The 19,864-nt window shown below is 36.4% G+C and overlaps 1 protein-coding gene and 1 long non-coding RNA gene across 2 annotated transcripts; both read left to right on the top strand.

The window, feature by feature from the left end:
* Positions 1-925, top strand: LOC145659853 (uncharacterized). Its single transcript, XR_014125994.1, has 3 exons — positions 1-107; positions 434-495; positions 804-925. It is a non-coding gene; the product is annotated as an uncharacterized LOC145659853 (long non-coding RNA).
* A 217-nt stretch (positions 926-1,142) lies between these two features.
* On the top strand, positions 1,143-6,717 carry LOC118241300 (deoxynucleoside triphosphate triphosphohydrolase SAMHD1-like). Its single transcript, XM_081699293.1, has 12 exons — positions 1,143-1,243; positions 1,440-1,556; positions 2,279-2,395; positions 2,572-2,706; positions 2,936-3,012; positions 3,114-3,225; positions 3,306-3,397; positions 3,782-3,888; positions 4,177-4,337; positions 4,613-4,693; positions 6,182-6,286; positions 6,580-6,717. The coding sequence occupies exons 2-12, from the start codon at positions 1,485-1,487 to the stop codon at positions 6,715-6,717; spliced, it is 1,197 nt and encodes a 398-aa protein (XP_081555419.1). The 5' UTR covers positions 1,143-1,243; positions 1,440-1,484.
* Positions 6,718-19,864: the final 13,147 nt, after the last annotated feature.

The following is a 19,864-nucleotide window of genomic DNA, read 5'->3' as shown; positions in this document are numbered from 1 at the left end:
AAAAAATCTGCATGATTCCCAAAAGAAAGAAAGAACAAATGAAGAGAAAGAGAAAGAGGAGAAAGAGGAACTCTGTGTGCAGATTGCAGGATTGTGTCATGACCTGGGTAAAATATTATTGACTATTAGTGTTTGACCATTACCAGTACTAGTGAGACTCTGCTTACATTATGTACATGTACAGAAATAATAAATATATATATATGTGTATGTGTAATTATACTGTGAGTGCATATATGTCAAGCAGAGTCTCACTGGTACTGGTAACGGTACTGGTGTATTGTACAAACATAATACAGAATACATAGAATAAAGTAGGTGGGGAGTTAAGTCTATATGTGTGGATATTGTTTGATGTTTGAAGCAAATTGTGATTAGTTCAATTAACATTTATTACACTTAATCCAGACTGATAGTGTATTTCTGATTTAAGGCCATGGGCCATTCTCTCATTTATTTGAGGAATTTATGAAGAAAAAGGATCCAAACTGGAAGGTACAGCATTACCACTTGTAATTAATGTTAACTTTCTCATAAACCTAAATAAGTGTTATTAGTATTTTAGTATTGAATGTATTTTTTTATTTGTTTATTTGAAAAAAAAATACATCTCACTACATCTCAAAATTATTTCATTATTGTTTTTTGTTGTTGTTTATTCTTAAATATCTGCTTTTCTGAACTTTTTTCTCGACATTATTTATGTATAATCATGTTTTCAACTAAAACAAACTATAAAAATATAAAAATAGTCATAATATTGGACATTTTCACCTTCAAACCTTTGTTTTCCATTGAGACAGCATGAAGAGCAAGGAATCACAATGTTTGAAGACCTGATAAAAGACGAAGAAGTTGATAAGGAAATGGAAGAATGCAAAATTGAACCCCAGGATATAAAATTCATCAAGGACCTGATCCGTGGCATAACAGCTTCTGAGGTATGGACTCACATGACACTCTGCTTTATACTAGACCACGTAGAACATTTTAGTAATATAAATGAGATGCATTTAAGACAAATGTAATTCCTTCATGTATGAGATTGTGAACAATAACAAAAATGATAAGAATTAATAGTTTTTACTGGAAATTTCATTCCCAAACCTTTTCTTTCCCTTTGGAATATCATGAAAAGCAAAGGGTCAAAACGTTTGAAGAACTGATAAATAAAGAATACAAAATTACATCCCAACAATTTGAAAACATCAAGAAGCTCATCCGTGGCAAGACAGATCCTGAAGTATGTATTCATATGACACTCTGATTTATACCATACAACATAGATCATTATAGGAAAATAAATGAGGTACATTTAAGACGTGTCCAATTTCTTCATGTATGAGTTTTGAACAATAACAAACAAGATAATTAATAATACCTCTTATTGGAAATTTCACCTCCGAACCTTTGTTTTCTCTTTGGAATATCATGAAAAGAAAAGGATCAAAGAGTTTGAAGAACTGATAAGCAAGGAGAGAACAATGGAATATAAAATTAAATCCCATCACATCGAATTCATCAAGAAGCTGATCTGTGATGAGATAGATTGTGAGGTATGCACTCGTATTAAACTCTGCTGTATACCAGAACATGTAGAACCTTATAGGAAAATTGTATTTAAGACAAACAGAATTTGAATGCATAAGATGACAAACTTTTTCTTAGTCAGAAAAGGTGATATACTGTCCTAGAAGATCATGTCTTTCTGTTTTAATACATTCCAAAATGTTAAAAGGCATAATGTTTACCTGTTGTGCTGGTGATTGGACAGTTTGGTTGGCTAATGCAGTGCACAAAAATACAGTTTCCTTTGTGTTTGCTTATGTATATCTCATATAATCAGGCAGTTATAGCTGATGGATGGGTATTCTTACAAAAACAAAAAACAAAAAAACAAATGCTATTGTTTTCCAAGGGATCTTAAAGTCATTCTTCATTGTTTAGTTAGAGAAACTCAAGGTTCAAAGGGATGTACTTTATAATTTGATCACTCCTTGCTAAGCAAATAGCCAGTCTGAAGGACCTATTCTCTGTATTTTCCATTGACATAATAATGGGGTACAGTTCCTCTTCAGTCTTCAGCAGCTATTAACCATAGTTCAACACGTCATACATTAAAATATGTTGGTATAGCATGTGGATAATGAGAGTAATGTCATTGTTTTGAAGTACACAGCCAAATTTCTCCAACAATAACAAAAATGATAATAAATAATACCTTTTATTTTAATTTCATCTCCAAAATGTTGTATTTCCTTTGGGATATCATGAAAAGGAAAACATCAAAGTGTTTGAAGAACTGATATACAGGGAAGCAATGACAGAATATAAAATTGAATCTCGTCACATTGAAATCATCAAGAAGCTGATCCGTGGCAAGAAAGATCCTGAGGTATGTATTCATGACACTCTGCTTTGGAACAGTTGACCTAGAACATTATAGGAAAAGAAATGAGGTGCATTTATGAGCAATTCCTTCATGAGTGAGATTGTAAACAATAACAAAAAAGATAATAAATTATACCTTTTATTGGAAATTTCACCTCCAAACCTTTTTAATTGGGACAGAATGTAAATGAAGAAATCAAACAGCTTGATGACCTGTTAAAAGACAAATGCACTAAGGCAGCAGGAAATTATGAATTGAAATCTGAGCATATTAAAACCATTAAGGAGCTGTTCCATGACAAGACAGACTCTGAGGTATGGACTCAAATAACACTCTGCTTTAGACCATGTAGAGCCTTGTAGGAATATAAATGAAGTGCATTTAAGACAGCTGGATTTGAATGCACAAAATGGTGTAAACTCTTTCTTAATGTAAGCCAGAAAAGGTGCTTCACTGTCCTAGTGACCATAGACCAACACTTCAGAGCATTAATACCGTGTTGATGTGGCATGGGAATAATGGTACTAATGTAATTGTTCACAGCACAAGTCTTTCCTGTACGAGATTGTGAACAATGCCAAAACTGGCATTGATGTGGACAAAATGGATTATTTCAGTCGGTGAGTTTTTATGAACTGTAAACTTGTCTTTAATCTCTCCAAGATTCAGTTGAAGACTGAATTCTATTTTATGACACATACTACATTTATCCTTTATCCAGAGACTGTCACCATCTGGGTATGACATCCAACTTCTCCCACGAACGTTACATGGTGTTTGCACGGGTTTGCACTAATGATGATGGAGCCGAGCACATCTGCATGAGAGACAAGGTGATCGCATAAACAGGGAAGTGTTTGTTTTAGAACGACGTCCAATCACCATTCTGAGGTTTTTTTTTTCTCTCCATCAGGAAGCATTAAACATGTACGAGCTCTTTCATGTTCGGAACCTGCTTCACCACACTGCCTACCAGCACAAGGTTAAATGGGCAGTTGAAATCATGTAAATTAATCCTGATTCTATAAAACCATATCATACTTTCCATGTGGGGTTGTTACATCCTGTGACATGCACTATTTAGTGTGTGTATCCTAGGCATAATGGGTCTGCCTTGGTTTGCATGGGAATCAAGACTCTGCCTCCTGCTCTCATCGTTCTCAGATCACAGATTGATTTCTGTCCTAAAATCAGAGCTTCTGTGCAACTAAACAATGTGCTGTATATTTGTATGTTTGGAAAGTTCTAAACCAGAAGAGTAGGTTTTCATTTCCTTTTCAGTATTTTTGAACTTTGATTATGTTAGAGAGAGAGGCAAGTTTTTTTGTGATTTCTCTCTTTTTTTTAGTCTCTTTTTACTGTGATCTTTGTTGTTGTTGTTATTCTCAGGATATTTGATGCACTCAAAGAGGCTAATAAACACATTAAACTGGGGGGAAAAAACCTCGCCATTTCTGAAGCAGCAGGAGATCCCAAAACCTACCTGCAACTCACAGGTTTTCCCTCTGTCTCTGTAAAAAATAGACTGTGCTTTAGCAGGCATACATAAAATAATGCATATTACATAAATAGCAGTCACAATAATCACAACTTGAAGTGAGATATATTAAGTAATGGCTAATGAATAAACTTCAGCTATCAATGCAAAAATCCAAGGAATCATGATTGATTTTCTAAAGCTCTGATATGAAGATATTCATATATCACTCAAGAAAATAAACTCAAGAAACAGTGGTTTTAGTAGAAACTTTTATTTAGTTTTTTTCCTCCCTTATGATCTACAGATGACATTCTTCATCAGATCCGATGGAGTTCAGACGACAAGCTCAAAACAGCACAGGAAATAATTGAGAGAATTGAAATGCGCAGATTGTACAGGTACATTGATGGGAGAACATTTGAGCCTGACAAAGTGAAACCCCTGAATGATAATAAAAAGTTGGAGGTTAGTCATGCACCTTTTTACTAGATAGGGATTATGTTCTTTATGCCTATAGGAATGGCATGTTAATGAGAGCACAGAAGTGGGACAAAAATGTATTACTTATTTTACCACCAAACATGCAAGTTCAAGCAACTGATGAGAAGAAAGAAGGTGATCTGCAAGTTGTAATAAAATAGTAGACAAGTACTTACACAGATAACCCAGAGTCTAGAGCTTTGGTTTCAAAATCTGTACTTCATACTGTACTTCAGTACATTATACCTCCCCACCAACAGAAAAAGCTGAAAACCTGGGTGGACACAATCAAGAGACAACCTAGTGACCATCAGCTCTCTGCAGAAGACTTTATAGTCAAGGTAAGTACAGAAAAATACTATAAACACCAACAGTGCAGTACAGGGAAATATTGTATACTGTAACGCTGCTGGCTCGAGTGCCGCAGGGTGCGGGGCAAGGCGCGCAGAATTCCTCGTTCGTGCAAGACATTTATTAGCATTAAACATGGACAACACAAGAGACACTGACATACAACTACACAGGTGAACATTATTAAACATTTAACACTAACGATATACACTTAAATACGAAAGGTAGAAACAAACACAGACGTTACGTGCTACAGCTACTGTTTACATTAATGACTCACAAAGACACATAGCTAGTGACAATGACCAACAAAGGGAGCACACACAGACAGGAGTTTAAATAGACACACAAGACTTTAACATTTAACCCTATACTCGTGTGTGCAATCGTGCAATCGTGTGGTTACAAAAACAGAGGCACAGTACATTTGTGAATCTGCCTGCACGCGGCGGGCTGTACCATGTGACTTATGAGGGGAGGAGCAGTCCGTGAAATATACATTTGCAGTGTAGCAGACATGATTTTTCATTGGTGGAGCTTCAGTTTGGCTGTGCAGCACAGAACCAAATTTTAACTATTAAAATACTAAAGCTTCTTATAGTCTTCTAACTCCTGAAATACACTTGGCTTGTAATCTGCATTGTCTTTATCTTAACAAATATTCAATTCAAAAGATAATCAGATAATCAAGCTCAGAGGTACGTGACTAGTAATCAGGTCAAGACTGATCAGCACCAGGTTGCCACTGTTGGGTACCTGATCAAGGCTGTAACGATGAGCGGTAAGGAGGCGAATGCAAGTGCGGAGAAGAGCAAGATTTATTAGAGGCAAATCCAAATTCAGATTCGTCAGAGTAGTCCAGGGTCATTGAGCCAATACTAAGAGTACGAGGATACATGATAAATAAAAAAAATAAAAAAAACACACCACACGAGGCCAAACAAGTGAAGCAGGCTATAATAGAGGCTAGGATAAACACAAAAGGTATGGAATGCAAACTTATGGATATGGGCTTTCAAATACATAAATAAAGGTCATTCAAACATCCATCCATACAACCAGTGAACAGCAAAGACACAGGGAATAAGACAGGGTTTAAATACATGAACATAAGACTAGAAACAAGGAAAAGGTGTGGAAAACCAAATGAGTGGTGGAGAATACAAAGCTACGGAATGGAACCAAAATAATACATATGACAGGGAAACCTTGGAACATGGAAGCTAGGAGGGACCAGCTGAGACAAAGGCCCTTAACCCTCAATTGCTCAAGTTGTGTTCAGTCATAATTGTAAGTTGCTTTGCATAAATGACAGCTATATGCTGTAAATGTAAAGAGAAAATGTGCATTTGAAAAAAGAAAAAATTAAAACAAAATATTTGTCTAGTATTTGTCTAGAGCAGTTCACTTAGTCATACATGTACTTGTACACTTTTAATCTATAATTGTTACTGAAATAATTGTCTCCATCATTACAGCTTGCAAAATTCAATTATGGGATGAAAGACAAGAACCCAGTTGATTCTCTGCGATTCTACACCAAAGATGATCCACACAAACCAATCACACTGTCCAAAGATGAGGTACTAGATTCAGAAGCTGTTTTATTTGATAGTTATCTGTTATTCCACTTGTGTGATACAAATTTTGTAATATTAGAGGTAGCTGACATCCAAAAAACTGCACATACTAAAGTCTATACAAGCAGGTCTACATGTATGTGCATGTGCTGGAGTTTACTTACATGGACAATAGCAGCACTGCAGGACATTTCTGACTGATTTAAATACAACTTTGTTTTTTAACAGTGACTTGTGAATTGTTTCAACTTTTTAATTTCACTGTGTGATGTGTGAATTGTTTCATGTTTTTACAGGTCTCATACTTCCTGCCTAAGAGATTTTCCGAAACCAAAGTCATGCTTTTCTACAAGGGAGAAAAAAAAGATGTTGAAAAATTGGCCAAAGAGAAAATTGAAGCATTTTGGGAAGAAGTGAAAAAAACAGATCAGTAAGAGTTAGATGGTTAGTGTGAAACACAAACACATTTTAAAGCACTAAACTTCAAATTGCTTTCAAATGACTAAACTCCTTTAACACTGATAGAAACAGTTAGGATATTTTTTCAACAGTAGTGATTTTAGAAAGTTAAAACACTACAAGTAGTAATGGTGATACATAGAGGACCACAATAACTGAGTCCATATGAAGTTTTAGTTAGTTTAATTACATGGGGATTTCTGAAACAGCTAATATATATCTTGTTCATATACATTCAAATATATTTTACTCTTACATGGGCATTTCTAAAACAGCTAATATATCTTCTACATATGCATTCCAATATGTTTTAATCTTACATGTGGAAATCTGAAGTAGCTAACATATCTTTGACATGTAGACTGCACTGTAGTTATTACCCCTTCATCAGTACAGTTCATTACAGTTATTAGCCCTTAATGAGTACAATAACACTGTGATTATTCCTGGGATCTTCTTTATATATATAATGAATGTTTTGTACTTCCTGAAAGATTATGGGTTAAATTATCACTTGAAAAATGTTTTTATTGGGATCAATATTATTATTTAGTTATATGAATGTAACAAAATTCAAGAATAAATAATTCCATTACTCTCCCATCTTTTTATAACTGTTCTAAATATACACACTGCTCTGAACATACACACTGCTATGAACCTCCTGCTCTGAAGATATACACTGCTATAAACCTCATGCTATGAACATACATAGTGCCATATGAAACTCGTCCGTATTTCCTTAAACGCATGTGAAGCTCAGTCATCTGAACAGCATTGATAAATGGCTTAATTATGATCAGCTGTATGGCTGAATGAAAATTAATGCCTTTGACAGACAAATCCCATCATTAAGAGGGAGAATGGGGTGATTGAGGTAAGTGATGTTCTATGAATATACCGAAACAATGACCAACAACCAGGAGACGAAGAGACAGGGTTTAAATAGACACACTAATGAAGGATAAACCAGGAGCAGCTGGAGCTAAAGGAGCAGAGACGGGAAACCATAGAAATGGCCGATAGTGGGAAAACAAGGAAGTGGTTAGATTGCCAGGGAAACGGGGGACGCTCCAGCCTGCGGGCGTGACACAGCATTATTTGCAGCTACATTCAAGTGAACGTCTTACTAAATAATAACTAAATACTAAATAATACCTACCCAAACAACCAAAATTTGGAGGCTGTTTGGCAGTTCCAAATACTTAAAGCTTCTTATTAGGAACCACACGTGTCTCAGTGGTTTTCAGTATAGCTGCTTTTTCTTTCACTTTTCTATCTCAGCATATATTGCGCTTTTAATGGTGTCAGGGATTGTGAAGCAGGAAGCATCAATGAATCACAGGATTGTTATGGAAATATTTGGCTAGGAGATTCATTTTTCATGGGGAGAGCAAACATTGTTTTACTCAAGCATTAGATTTTGATTGTGACCACAATATTTTTTTCTTTGACCACACAATGAATGAATTGTAGTGTTTTTATAGGTCCCAAAACTCCTGCCTGAGAAATTTTAGGAAATCAAGGTCATGGTTTTCTGCAGCAAAGAAATGAATGAAAGTAAAGAACAATCAGCCATAAAGCCATTGAAAACTTCTTTGCAGGTCAAGCTGATCAGCAAAAGGTTTCAACAAGCTGAATGCTGTGAAAAAGAAAGAGACTCATTAGAAGTACAGAACTATGTACATTTGAATTTATAACACTGCAATTTCAGATACAGAATGCTTAAACTCTACAATAAGGTCCAAAAGTCTGAGTATACTCTCAGAATTAAACTACTAAAGTTAAAGCAATATAAGTTACAACATCAGAGCACAGGGAACCATTCTAATTAAGACAATATCATGCCCTTTAAGAAATCACCATTAGCAATAAATGCTAGGAAGGCTACATATGTTTTTTTAAAAACAATGAAAATATTGGATATTCAGATATATGTCAATATTATAAGATTTCATAAATGAAAGTGAATGCATTCTAAAATAATTACTATCAGATGAGCTCAGTTTTGTAGTAGTTTTAAATTAATGCTGAAATAACAGTTGATGTCAATTTCGTTTCTGGACCCTAATGTATTTATTTACTTCTGTGCCCAAAATGAATAACCTGTTTATGTGAAGATAACATTTAAACAAATATATTTAGTTTTGGGGAAATAGTTTTTATTTATTAGATGGTGGCTTTGCATGAACAAGTTATACATTCACTGTAGCTATAGAAAAATGCAGAGAAATTACTTTAATTAGCATATAGGGTTGAACTACCTTTGTGACTTTAGGTGAGTTAACTTTAAAAGTTCCTTCATCATAATTTTAAAACAGAGCAATTGCTGAGAATAGCAGCTAGTCTTATTCAGTCTCCATCAGTGTTTGTATAATTGGTTTGTCTGTAAAATGGTGTGATGAGTTTTAATAATAGTGTAAAATGACTATAAGAATAAATATTCTAAATAAATACTCTCCTGTATCTCTATAATGGCTGCTATGCAATGCATCTGTGTTGCCTTGTACAACTTAGCCATCTTATCAGCATTGTATAATCTAAAGCTAATTAATCATACATTATTATTATTATTATTATTATTATTATTATTATTATTATTATTATTATTATTATGATTATGTTAGTAGATGTAGGACACTGCTAATTGTAGTCTGCTCTATATGCACAGTACTCTGAACCTAGCCACCATTAGCTTGCAATATTACTGATGGAAGAGGCCTTGTAACTGAATAATCACTAATGAGAAATTTCATAATTCTCAGTTAGCTGTTAATCCATCCAGAGCTTTCTTAAATCTAGCATAAATGAGAAAATATAAACATTAGACATAAGACTAAGCATAAGATGTTTTGGGCCAAGATTCCTGCAGAACAATTTCACCACCTAGTGGAGAGAGAGAGTGCAAAGTGCAAAGAGAAAGAGAAAAGAAGCAAGAGAAGCAAAGAGAAGCACTTTGCTTGTGCGTTTGATGAAGGACCAAAACATTCTGCACTGAAAACTACTTTAAACTACTTTTTAAAAAATACTCCTTCAGATTATATATATAGGTAGACAGATATAAGAAGATAGTTTTTCAAAATAGTGAAGTACACACAGTTTCCTGAGAAACAAGAGCTCTTTAAAAGTACTTTACTTTTCTTGGACAGCTAAAGAAGAACCTCTGACTAAAATATCCTGTTTCTCTACTCTGTGTACTTTACTACAAATTTTGAATCTCTGCATCCCTTACTACAGTACACTGCACTTACTCACCTGGAATCTTCTTTGGATAAAGATTACATCTCTGATAAACAGCAAGGTCCTAATGGTGGTTTGCTGTCAGACATTATAAACCTATCTTGGGCTACACATCAGATGTTCTGGGTCACATACAGCTGTGAGAAACAACTCTGTTTGAATGGGCCAAGATTGCTGCAGAACAATTTCAACACATAGTGGAAACTATGCCATAACAAATGGCTGCAGATCTGAAGGCCAAAGGTGTTAACATGGCCACTCAGTGTGAGTGTTGGTATGTGTATATATATATATATATATATATATATATATATATATATATATATATATATATAGATAGATAGATAGATAGATAGATAGATAGATAGATAGATAGATAGATAGATAGATTTTCCAGAGAAACAGGATGTTTCAGACAGAGGTCCTTCAAAGTCCTCCAAAATATATGTATGGCGCATAAAAGATATGCTTGTCAAGAGTGTCATGATAGGCCAGCAGGAGGGACATGCCCACTCCTGCTCAGAACCACATCACTTACCTGCCACGGTCCCAATCATCCATATATTAACCTGAATCACCTGTTCCTTATTTTTGTCTTTCACTATTTAAGCCCACAGGTCACTGACGTCAGTGCTACACATTGACTGACCTTGGAACTACGCACTTCGCCTGCGCTCTACGCTAATACAAACCTAACACCTGTTTTGTTTTTCTTTTGTTGCTGCTTTGCTGCTTTCTTAAATGGATAATAAAGAGAACTTTATTTCAGCCTCGCTTCTCACTCCCTCTGTGCCACCACCATCACAAAGAGTAAGATAAATCATTCTTTAGATAATAGCTGTGGTACTGTAGACTGCAACCACCATAGATGTACTACATGTCAATTTATTAACACAGCCACTAAAATAGCAAGCAAAAGGATACATTTTTATATCACCCAATCCTCTTCAGGTATTACTGCAGGAGTCATCCATTGCATTTCTTGCAGGAGATGTAATCAGCTTTACATTTGAGAAGCCAAGAGAAGGTTGCAGATTGTTTTGTGTTCTGTTTCTCTGTGTACTTGTAACGATTTGCCACCGTCTTGACGTCCCTGTTTTCATAGTTTGCCTCGTCCCTGCTCTAACATTACAGTACTTCAATTTTATCTTTCTCTGCATATTTTATCCATTGCACTTACTCCTTGGGACCTTCTTCAGATATACTATCTGTCAATATGTATATGCTTAATTTGAATAAAGAATAATCAGTCTAGCATCTCTGTATTTTATTCACATTCAATAAATACATTTCTTTACTTTTTCCTGTACCGAGCCAGGTAGAATCAGACGCTTGCGTATTGTGAAGAGGAACTTTATTAAGGTTCCACTTGATGGTCAAAAGTAAACTCAGAGTAATAATAGAGTAACAAAAGGGGTCATCCAAATCCTAGAGAGGTCCGGGTCCATGTCAAAAGCCAGAGGAGTAGCCCAAACAACCAGAAGATATATTCAAAAAGGGGTCAGGCAAAATCAGAAACAATAAAGACAAAGCAGGGGTATGGTACACAGGAAATCAATCAAAGAAACACTCGGTATGCTTGGGAAATCCTAGAGGCAATACTTCACAGTGATTGTGTGTTAGTCTTATATACTTAAACTCTCTGAACACACAGGTGAGTTCAATATTCTGGTGAAGATGATCTGAATGAATGTCTCTGATTGGCTGAGTTGTTGGCTGGGCAATGAACAGGCAACTCATCCACGTGGTGGAGTTCCATGGTCCCCTGGTTTTGTTTTTCTTTGTCCTTCTGTTAGTGTGTCACCATGTGCTGTGTGTTTATACTTCATCTCCCTCATGTTGCCATGCCCCCTTGCTGTTCCTCTACTCTCCTTATCAGTTCCGCCTGTGTCTAATAATGTATATAAATAATGCCTATTACTCATACATCATCAGTTATTGACTACATTGTCTATATGTTCAATACATGTTGCTGGTTCACTGGGAACATCCTTCTGTTACATGTTGCTATTGTTTTCTGTTTGCCAATGTAACGGTGAGCGGTAAGGAGGCGGACGCATGTACGGAGAAGAGCGAGATTTATTAGGGACAAACCCAAAATCAGAGTCATAGTCATAGTCCAGGGTCAAATTACAAATGCGCTCCCCCCCCTCGCCCCCAGAACTGCCACTCGCTGGCACACAGCAATCAATCAGCAATCAACTGCTGGTGGTGCTTGGTGAAATATCTGTAATTCATAAACTCAAAAATGTGGATGCAACTGGCTTCAAATAATGTTCTAATCATTCTTTAGGGACCCTGTCAGTCACAGACACTTAAAATCCTTCTAACTCCCAAATACCCCCCACCACCAACCCTGACCCCCACCTCCAAACAACTTGTATGTTATGTACAGTTTTTTCCCATGAAAATTCACAAACATAAGCCTTTGGGTACTGGTATTCATGTCACACATATGTCTACATGTATTTAGCTTATGTATTATATAATATTTTCATGTTGTATTACATGTATGTTTTTCACTGCAGATGATGCTGGGAAATTTGGCCAGTGAAGTGCAGATAGAGACTCAAAATGAAAGTTCATCCAGTGACTGGAAAGTAGCTATGTAATCCTCCTTCATAAGTGTATGAATTAAATCTGAATTTGTTTTACATCCCTATACCTCATACCTCTTGCCAAACAGATTTTCTGAGATTAAAATCATGGTCTTCTGCAAGAAAAATGACAAAAAAAAAAACAGATGCAGCCAAAAATAAACTTCAAGATATCTGGCCACAACAGCAGTAGCATCACAGCTCCACAGCAGCTCCACAGCAGTAACAAGGCACTTATAAGCAATAAGAGCAGCTCTACAGCTCTATGTGAACCAAAGGTGGAGATAAAATACAGGGAGACAAGAATTTAAAAAATGAGTTCATTGATGACAATGTAATTCTGTTCTGCTGTCAGTGATACCTTTGTATTGAATCTTTCATCTTTAATAATAATGTTTACCTTTTCCCATTCTGGTTATATGTAAGGATAGTAGCTATTGAAAAATATTTACACATGAAGAATTTTAGTTACAGTTAAAGTGAACTGTCATTTAAAGTGTGGGGAAGAGGAGTAGTGAGCGTTTCCTTCCACTGTCTTTCCACTAAAGACGTGAGTAAAGAAGTTAATTTTAGTTTGCATCTGTGGTATCTGAGTTACTGGCATTTTTGAAAAAAGGGTGGAAGTATCTATCAGTGACAAACTAGTTAAAATATTTTGGTGCCAAAATAAAGCCAATAATAACCCACATCTTTAATCACTCTCCCACATCTACATATCCACTGCTGCTAACACTAAATGATCACTTTAACTGATGCACATACTCATAACTATATTTAAACAGGTTGTCAACAGCTGCAACAGTTGACAAGAAAAAGTACCGGAATCATATAGATATGGTCTACCTAATAATTACCTCTGGCAGAGAGAGAGAGAGAGAGAGAGAGAGAGAGAGAGAGAGAGAGAGAGAGAGAGAGAACTGATGTAAAAGAGGAGGATCTGGAGCGGGATGAATTTTCTAGAATGTTCTCTCTAGTGAATAAAGCACTGTAAGAGCCACTAAAACAAGGGCACTCATTTGTATATTTTCTATTGCATTTCAAGTGGAAATGTATTTTTATTACATTTTTTTATGAATTAAATTATAATAGCATGACTGTACATAAAAATGTTGTCAAATATTCAGAAGCAGACTTATAAGAGATGTTATACAAGCGAAAGAGCAGGTCCACTGTAAAACCAGCAGGTGGCGTGCTTTGTCATAAAAGATTACTCTTGTATCAGTAGAATTTATGGCCACTGGTAGCAGTTTGATAATCTCCAGCTGCTTCCAACCAGCTCTGTGCCTTATAGGTTTGGGTTTGAAATGTTCCTTACACAGGACATGTGACCCACATGGAAATGTTCATAATTACACAACAGCATGCTGAATACCAAGCACCACACAACACCACAATGATCTTAATCCATCTGTCAAGCATCAAGATGGAAAGGTGAATTTTTGCAGCCAGAGGATCTGGGCACATTCACAGCATGTCTTATGACTGACCAAATTAAAACATGTATGGAGTACATTAATTTCATTTTACAAATGTATTTCTCCAAATTTGTTTTCTCCCTCTAGTTCAAGCTCATACACATCCACGTCCCAAAGGTGTAAGAGGAAACAACCTCAGTATGGTGACCTTTAATAATGACTACACCAGTTGACACAACTCTCCACTTTGCTTTGTTAGTGTTTCCTCCTGTATCTTGTTAGCGTTCATTAATCTGTGTATTTAAACACCTCTATTCCTGTGCCCCTCTTTGGCTGCTGCTACATGGTCATATTGTTGCACTGTTATGTTAGTTGTTTGACCACATACTGGATTAACCACCAAAAAATGATGTCTTTACTGGAAGAGAAAGCCCGTTCTTCTTAAAACAAACATGGCAACATGACTTAGGTCTGAAATGTTCTTTACACAGGACATGAGACCAAAGTGGAGATGTTCATAATACACAACAGCATGCTGAAAACAAAGCACAACATAACACCACAAACACCTTAAACCATCTATTAAGCATTAAGGTCATTAAATTACATATATGGCTTTTTATAGCAACAGGAAGAAGATATAAAATGTATTTGTTGAAGGTGAATAAAATGTTAACATTGTTTATTTGGAATGACAGTTCTTTACTGAAATTAAGCATACAAATGTTTTATTGAAAGCACTGATGTACTGACAGACACATATGTACACAGTCGCAGGCCAAATGCTGTACACCTATTCAACTGTTTATGAAAGCAAATATCTAATCAGACAATCATATAGCAGCAACATTTAGGCATGTAGACAAGATCAAGACAACCTGCTGAAATTCAAACCAATCATCAAAATGGGGAAGAAAGATGATTTAAATTACTTTGAATGTGGCATGGTTATTGGTGCTGGATAGGCTATTCTGAGTTTTCATAAACTGCCGGTCTACTCGCATTTTCACAACTATCTCTAGGGTTTACAGAGAGTAGTATGAAAAAAAAATAAAAATATCTAGCAAGCATCAGTTCTCTAGAATAAAATTTTCTTGTGACCCACTATGGCCTTCTGCTACTGTAGACCATCTGCTTCACGTTTCAAATTGTTGGCCTAGTCTGATAAGTATACATTTCTGCTGTGACATTTGCACATTGGGGTCAGAATTTGGCATAAACAGCATGAAATTGTTACAACTGTAGTGTCCGTTGTTGGCCAGAGGAGGATGGTCCCCTCCCCCCTTTGAGTCTTGGTTCCTCTCAAGGTTTCTTCCTCGTGCTCTAGGGAGCTTTTGCTTGCCACTGTCGCCCTTGGCTTGCTCACTGGGTGCTTGGAGTCGGACATGTGCAAAGCTGCATTGTGTTGTAAAAAGTACCATTTAAATAAATTTGACTTTGAAAGCATGAATCCATTCTGCCTTGCAGGTTCAGGCTGCTGGTGGTGGTGTAATGGTGTGGGGGACAATTTCTTGGCACACTTTGGGCCCCTTAATACCAGTTGAGCGTTGTTAAATGCCACAGTCTACCTGAGTATTGTTGCTGACTATGTCCGTCTCTTTATGTCCACAGTGTATCCATCTCCTGACGGCTACTTCCAGCAGGATAATGGGCCATGTCACAAATCATGACAAGTTGCTTAATTGAACAGGACAATGAGTTGACTGTACTCAAACGGCCTCCACAGTCACCATATCTCAATCAAATAGGACTGCATTTATTTTATAAATATTTTCTACTTTTAATACACCACTAACAAATACTGGGCATTGTGTAGCTCAGTTCAAATATACTTTTACTGTAACAAAGACAAACAGGAGGAGCCTTATTATCAAACACATCCTAATAGAAGAACCAATACAAGTATTGACACATATTTAATACTCATGTTTGGTGAACACTGTCTCATTTCAACGTTGTTATGTAAAGTCAAGCTACTGTAATTTAATTCATAAAAATTAAATAATAATTTTCAACTTGAACTGCGATAGTTATTTGGTGAAAATATACAAATGTATTATGATGCAATGAAACCAACTGTGTGGCATGAAAAGACCAAGAAAGACAAGCGGTACAAACGGAGCTTTATGTACCGCTTAAGAGAGGGAGAGAAATAGTAACATGGCTTAAGGTCACAAGTGGGGCTTCATGCTGTGGGTGCTGACTAGTTTTTGTTCAGGGACAGACTCAAGGGAGTCTGTTCCAGTGTGGAAAGAAATGGAGAAAAAGTCTTGGAAGACAGAACAATGGTTTTGGCATGTGTGTGGTCTTAAAACCTCACGGACCACAGTTTCATTCATGGCAGTCAGTGACTGATGAAGCTTCTCTGGCTACAGCTGCACTCTCTGTCCACCGTCAGTCATACTATGCTGACTACAGTTGGACTCACTGTCCAACTGTCCAATCATATTCCACTGGTCTGCCTTTTGCTCACAGCATGCGGGACATTGTTGGTATTGTCTATAGTCTGTAGCTCTCTTGAATGAGTTAGGCAGAATATCTGATAGTATGCTCTCAGATATAAAACAGTTCATTTATTTTACTCCTGCCAAATTTTACTTTGATGGTTTAATAATGTTTTTTTGATCAAACATTATTACTAGTATTCATGTGAAGCAGCAAAATTGTAATACATACAAAATACCTTGTAACTGCTCCCTAAGATAGAGTTTGTGAGAGTCTAAATGGAGATTGTTGAAGGTGGAGAGCTTCATAATGAAGCCAAGAGACCTTGTTTAACTCCAGAGCCGTTTACAATGCAAATGTATGAAACAGTCTCCAAATACATTTCATATCAAATAAAGGATGTTTGGAAATGAACTGGCATATGATCATTATTATTCACGCTTTTGATGAACAGGTAGGACCAGTCTTAGTGCATCAGCCAAGCCTACAGCCCAGTCCACAGCTGAGGAACACTGTAAATACACTATCACACTTTATTGTGTGGTGGAATTTTGAACAAACAGCAAGTCAGACGTGATTAAAAGAGTAATTTAATAAAGAAAATAGAACACACCAACCACAGCTGTGTAAGAGGTAATGCTCGAAAGCTCTAAAGGGGTAGACTGACTCTACTTCTTATATCTAAACTTCTGCTCTGTGATCTTGTTTACGCACTCCCTGCTCCATTTGGTGATGAACATTCCTGCATATGCCAAGACGCTTCAAAGGACAGACACCATTTGCAAGAAAACAAAAGCCTAATCCCTCTTTATGACCCCTGCAGGTCACAACACATGCAGGTCATAAAGCGACATTCCCACAGTCATTTGTTCATACAATATACAGAGACAGAGTATTCAGACTAAACCATTCATATAGGATTATATGATGGAATGGATTAACATGATTATATATGAATCATCACATATGAATCACATGATAATACATGATCAAATAATATTTTCCATCACATTTCTCACTATCAAACATTATTTCTTTAGAGTGCAGTCATATCGTTGAAAGATGCTGATTGAAAATGGCAGAACAGAATAACAAAGATAGCACAAAGGTAAGATAATGTGGATGTCACAAATACGACTAGCCCCAGTTGAGTTGCCACACCCAAATCAGCCCCATCCCTTTAGATCAGTGGCCAAAACACATCCATCTCACCTGAGTTCTAATTACTCACACCTGATCTTTATCCTCCCCGTACCTTCTTATACTGCTCTGTCCCTTTGCCTCAATGTAAAGTATTGCCATTCTTGTGATGAGCGTGTTTAAATTATATTTGAAATTCTATCTCTGCTCCGCTTCTAGACTGCGCCTGCCTCCTGACCCTTCTGTACTTTATGGACTCTGCCTAGACGTGTTGAACCTGGACTGGACCAATGGCAAGCTGGATAATGTTCTCCCAGTCCCTGGACTGAGGAGTGCTGGCTTGGTGATTAATGCTCAGAGCCTGAGTAGCCGGCTCTGTGTTGTTAACAAACCCCCTCACAGTTTGATCCTCTGTTATCTGAGTCTTGACTATCGTTACAGTAGACTGTTCAATATTGACTAAAAAGGTGATCTGTGATTGCAGTTATCTAATTGCACTGTTAAAAATAATAAAAGAACACTTAATCATCACAATATAACACCAAGTCAATTAAACTTCTGGCATATCAATCTGTCCAGTTAGAAAGCATAAGCAGTTGTGAATCAGTTTCACCTGCTTTGGTGTAAATGAAAGGGACAACAGGAGAAACAGCTATACAACCCCCAAAAGGGAATGGTATTGAGGGTGGTCGCCACAAACAGTGACTCTCTTCTTATCCTTCTGACTGATTCTTCTCTATAGTACTGTAGCTTTGTGTTTTTGTAGTGTCCCTGTCACTACTGGTACCTACAAGAGTGCATACTAGCCCATGGGGGCTATACATGCGAGTTGCTGTGATGAAATACACACAGATTGTGTCAGCCTGTGATTTCAACTAGAATCTTTCATTCACGTGGATCCACTAGGAAGCATTAAATGATAATAGACATGTTATATGTGTCACAGTTGGTGTTTCACTTTTCCAGTCCTGTTCCAGTCCTTGTTTTGGTTTTCACTGTTCGTGATTTGCATCTGTGCTTTGTTTAGTGTTCATTAGTTCAAGTATTTAAACCCTGTCTGGTTCCCTTGGAGTTTTGCTGTTCATTATTTGAATGGTTGTGCTTATGTGTTTGAATGTTTGAATGTTTAGATTTGTATAAAAGCCCATCTGTGTTTCAAAGCCTGTGTTTATGTTAGCCTGATTTGTTATCCTAGCCTTCATTCTTCCTAGCATCTTTGTTATAGACTGCTTCCCCTTTCATTCATGTGTTTTTGGTTTGTCATTACTAGCCTTTGTTTATCCTAGCCTTTGGTTTATTTATCACGGATCCCCAAAATCTCCGTATAGGCTCTATTACCCTGGACTACTCCAATGACCACGAACTTGGATTTGCCCTTAATAATTTAAAAAATCAACCCAAATATCTTAGCAAGTAAAAAATGTCTTGTATTGTAACATCATTAACTCATAGGTCCCCGAATTGAAATAAATACATTTGTAATAATTTGCAGTTGCTTTACAACAGAAAAGACAGATGGATAGTTATCAAGTCCCTAAAACCTAAAACCAAAATGTATTTAGGTGCCTACAATCTAATCAGCCAGCTGAGGATGCCTTGTCATGTTTATTTGGTCTCCTTGGGTTGTGTTTTTGCACTGACCTCTGGCCTCTCTCTTCCTTTGTCACAATAGCTCTTACCTTCACCCTCCCAATTTATTACCTTGAAAAAGCATGCAAAAATACAGCTTGCAAAAATGGAGAACAATTAATTATTAAAATGAATAATTACACTGTTGCATGAACCCATCACTGCATTTCAGCCACAATTTCAGATATTTACCCACAAAATGTAACTTTTTAGATGAACATAAGATCATAGAACACAATATTTATATAAAATATAAGAGTATACACATAATTCGTCAGGGACGACATGACTGACCCCAGAGGGTCAACATCTACAAAAAGCATTTCTGTATTGTAAATATGTACTTTGTTATTTCAATCGATTAATGCTTAATGCACATAAACAGCATAAAACCAAGCCAAGATGTCATTTGAACTTGAACTATTGCAATATATTACATTTATCTTAAATTTTTAACCAAAGGTACTTTCAATTACATCTGAACATGACTTGAGCAATTAAATGCCTTGCTCAGGGACGCAAGTCAAGCACCTTAACCACATTATTTTTTTTAAATCTTTAAACCCAACCCTAACCCTAGAACAGAAGAAAACAGGATTTGATAGATTCTGATAGCTCCGTTTTAAGTACACATCAGTTTGATAGATCAGTTTTAA

This window comes from Electrophorus electricus, chromosome 1, assembly GCF_041902795.1.
Source record: "Electrophorus electricus isolate QZ-2024a chromosome 1, ASM4190279v1, whole genome shotgun sequence".
Taxonomy (NCBI): Eukaryota; Metazoa; Chordata; class Actinopteri; order Gymnotiformes; family Gymnotidae; genus Electrophorus; species Electrophorus electricus.
This window is presented reverse-complemented; position numbering and strand designations above follow the sequence as displayed.